General features: G+C 41.7%; 1 protein-coding gene across 1 annotated transcript; it reads left to right on the plus strand.

Annotated features, from left to right (window-relative positions):
• The first annotated feature begins 190 nt into the window (after nucleotides 1–190).
• Nucleotides 191–2,245, plus strand: TMEM174 (transmembrane protein 174). The gene is made up of 2 exons (XM_005244375.4): nucleotides 191–852; nucleotides 1,821–2,245. The coding sequence occupies exons 1-2, from the start codon at nucleotides 221–223 to the stop codon at nucleotides 1,918–1,920; spliced, it is 732 nt and encodes a 243-aa protein (XP_005244432.1). The 5' UTR covers nucleotides 191–220; the 3' UTR covers nucleotides 1,921–2,245.
• Nucleotides 2,246–2,804: the final 559 nt, after the last annotated feature.

Consider the following 2,804-nt stretch of genomic DNA (forward strand, 5'->3'; position numbering starts at 1 on the left):
CAACGGTGGTAATTCAAGGAGTCTTTAGTGATCCCTTCAGGCTTCACTTCTCAGACCTTTATTCTTCTAAGCAAAGTTTATTCTTTCACATGATGGACTCTGTTAACCATACACACACACAGTTCTTGTATAACTAACTTGAACCTTTGACTTTCAAAGCTCTGCCTAGTCCCTTACAAGCTCCCTTTCTCTTGAGGCAGAAGATACATTACACTCAGTAATGGAGCAGAACAACAACAATGTAGAAGATTTCTCCTTGAATGTCTTTTCTGTCACTCCTTATCAGCCAAACAGATCCGATGCCCTGGTGTCAGATGGGGATAAAGCTGGTGCCACTTTGCTCTTTTCAGGTGTGTTTTTGGGACTGGTGGGGATCACTTTCACTGTGATGGGATGGATAAAATACGACGGCATTACTCACCTGGAGTGGACTCAGTTACTAGGGCCTATTCTGCTGTCTGTTGGAGTAACTTTTATTCTGATTGCTGTTTGTAAATTTAACATGCTTACATGCAAGCCCTGTAAAGAAAGAGAGGAAAATACATCAGACCTTGACCAGACCACCAGCGGACAGTCCTTTGTCTTCACCGGCATTAACCAGCCTATAACTTTTCACGGTGCCACGGTGGTACAGTACATCCCTCCGCCATACCCACCCCAGGAAGGCATTGCTGTGAGTCCTGGCTACCTTCACCCGGTACTCAGCTGCTGCGGTGCTGCTTCCTCCAGCACCTCACCGATTCCCACTCCGGGCTCCTCTCACTTCTGCCCTGCCTACCCCCTGGATAATCCAGCTTTTACTGGAGATGAGAACTACACTACTTATCCTGCAGAGAATACCAGGTATCAGAGGTACATCTTCTGAAATGCCTTAGTGTGTTTGGACAGAGGCTTCTGAGTATTTTAAGTGCTTTGTATGGTTTCAAAGGAAAGAAAAGCTAGTCCAGGGTGTTACCCTTCTTCAGACATATTTTTTGTCTTTGTTAGGAGTATTTCTTGAGTGAAGGCTATGGAGTCATAATTTTTCTGGAAAGCATTTTTATCCAAATTAAATTAATTTACGAATCCCTTTCAATATTCAATCTACTAAATCTCATGTTATTTTTTAAGATATTAGCATATATGCTCCTGCCTGGGTGGGGTGAGGGGTGGTGGTGTATGCTTATATTACTACCTTTAGGCTGTTGACCAGAAGGTTATCATATGTACAGCCACAGGCTTCCACTCAAACACAATCACAACACACGAGTCAGCGCACAAACAGCATTTTTACAACAATGCAAGAATCAGTTTGGTACCAGATGCTTTACCTCCTGATTATGCCTGGTCACAACACACTGCTTTTGCACTGTAGCAACCTTCCAGCCCTTAATCTTTTCCTGGTTTTGGGGCATAAGTAAGATCACTGCTATTACAGAGCAGTACGAAACTGCTTTAATCAAAATAATTTTCTATAGTTCTTTCCCCTAAGGAAAAATATTCTAATTATAGAAATTAGCGTTATATCCTTCTTAGAACATGTCACTTTTAGTTCATTTATGAAAGTCTGTTTGAAAAACTGCTGACTGACCCATTGTCTTCAGCAAGATGTGTGACAGGCATAGGCAGCACGAAAACAAAGGTCACCTCCTGACACTTTTATACCTCATGAAAAGAACACAGCAAATGGTTGAATCACAGTAAAACTTATCTTGTAGCATTTCTGAAGAAGTCGGGAAGTGCTTTGCTCAGATAAGGCTGACAGAATGCAGCACTGAGGTTACTTGCATGTTTTGTGTTTGCTAAATTCTTCTTGTGCCCACTCACCCTCCTATTTTCAGGTCAGATGACAGTTCTGATGAACCAGAACCGCTGGAAGTCTATGCCTGTGATGACTTGTCACCTCCACGTTATGAGGAGCTATACCCACTGTCTTCATAAAATAACCACAGACAACAGATGACAATTTTAAGAGACACCAGCTTTTTAATCCCAAGAATCTTTTTCTTTAAACACTTGCGTGATAAGTGAATGTGAGCAAGGTCTTGTTACTGATACACAGTTTAGTATCACTGAAGATATTTAACCAATCCCTTATTTTTTTGCCTCAAAATTCATTAGCCTTTTGCTATGCAGTTTAATAGCAGAGCTATTAATTATTTGATGCCAAAACTATTAATACCAAAGCTATAAACTCAAGGTTCTAAACCCATATTAGAGTTGCCAAAAAAGAAGCCCGATTTTCAGACTTGCTGAAACCAGTGTGAACTGTGAATGCACAAGATGCTTGTGGAAGGTCGTGATTGCTGCTGGACATTCAGCATTATTAGAAAGCACTTGATGTGTTCTTGATGTATTTTCCCTCTTGATTGCTTGGAAAACTTCAGAAGTGCTCAAGTGTCTGATCCATGAAAATGCCTGTGATATTTTAATTCTTTCTGATTCCTTAGACTAGCACATTTATTAGCAACTCCAGTCAACAGATCAGACTTCTTCTGCTTTGTTCACCTGTACCACATGGTCCTGTGGGCATTTTTGGAGTGCCCTGCTTGAACCAGAGCATCCCAAAGCAGAGAAAATACAAATAGTGACCACTGCCCAGTTTTACGGAGACCTCTGAGAGATCCTGTTTGCATCAAATTCAGTTCCCTTCCCCCCCTGATGGGATGTAAAACACCGTCTTCCACCAGGAGTCCTAACAACTACTAGGTTAATGTCCCTGAAGAAAATGGAACCTTTCTGGAATGTCGACAGAGGCATGTGGTCCTACCAGTTTTAAAGGCTTCGAAAATCACAGCTTTTCCCTGCTGCACCCTCACTCTATG

Source organism: Falco peregrinus, chromosome Z, assembly GCF_023634155.1.
Source record: "Falco peregrinus isolate bFalPer1 chromosome Z, bFalPer1.pri, whole genome shotgun sequence".
Lineage (NCBI taxonomy): Eukaryota > Metazoa > Chordata > Aves > Falconiformes > Falconidae > Falco > Falco peregrinus.

Bases quoted from the DNA above. Each gene is read 5' to 3' on its own strand.
- TMEM174 (XM_005244375.4), top strand. From the start codon at position 221: ATGGAGCAGAACAACAACAATGTAGAAGATTTCTCCTTGAATGTCTTT. The intron at 853-1,820 runs GTACATCTTCTG...TCCTATTTTCAG, and splicing joins GAGAATACCAGGTATCAGAG to GTCAGATGACAGTTCTGATG.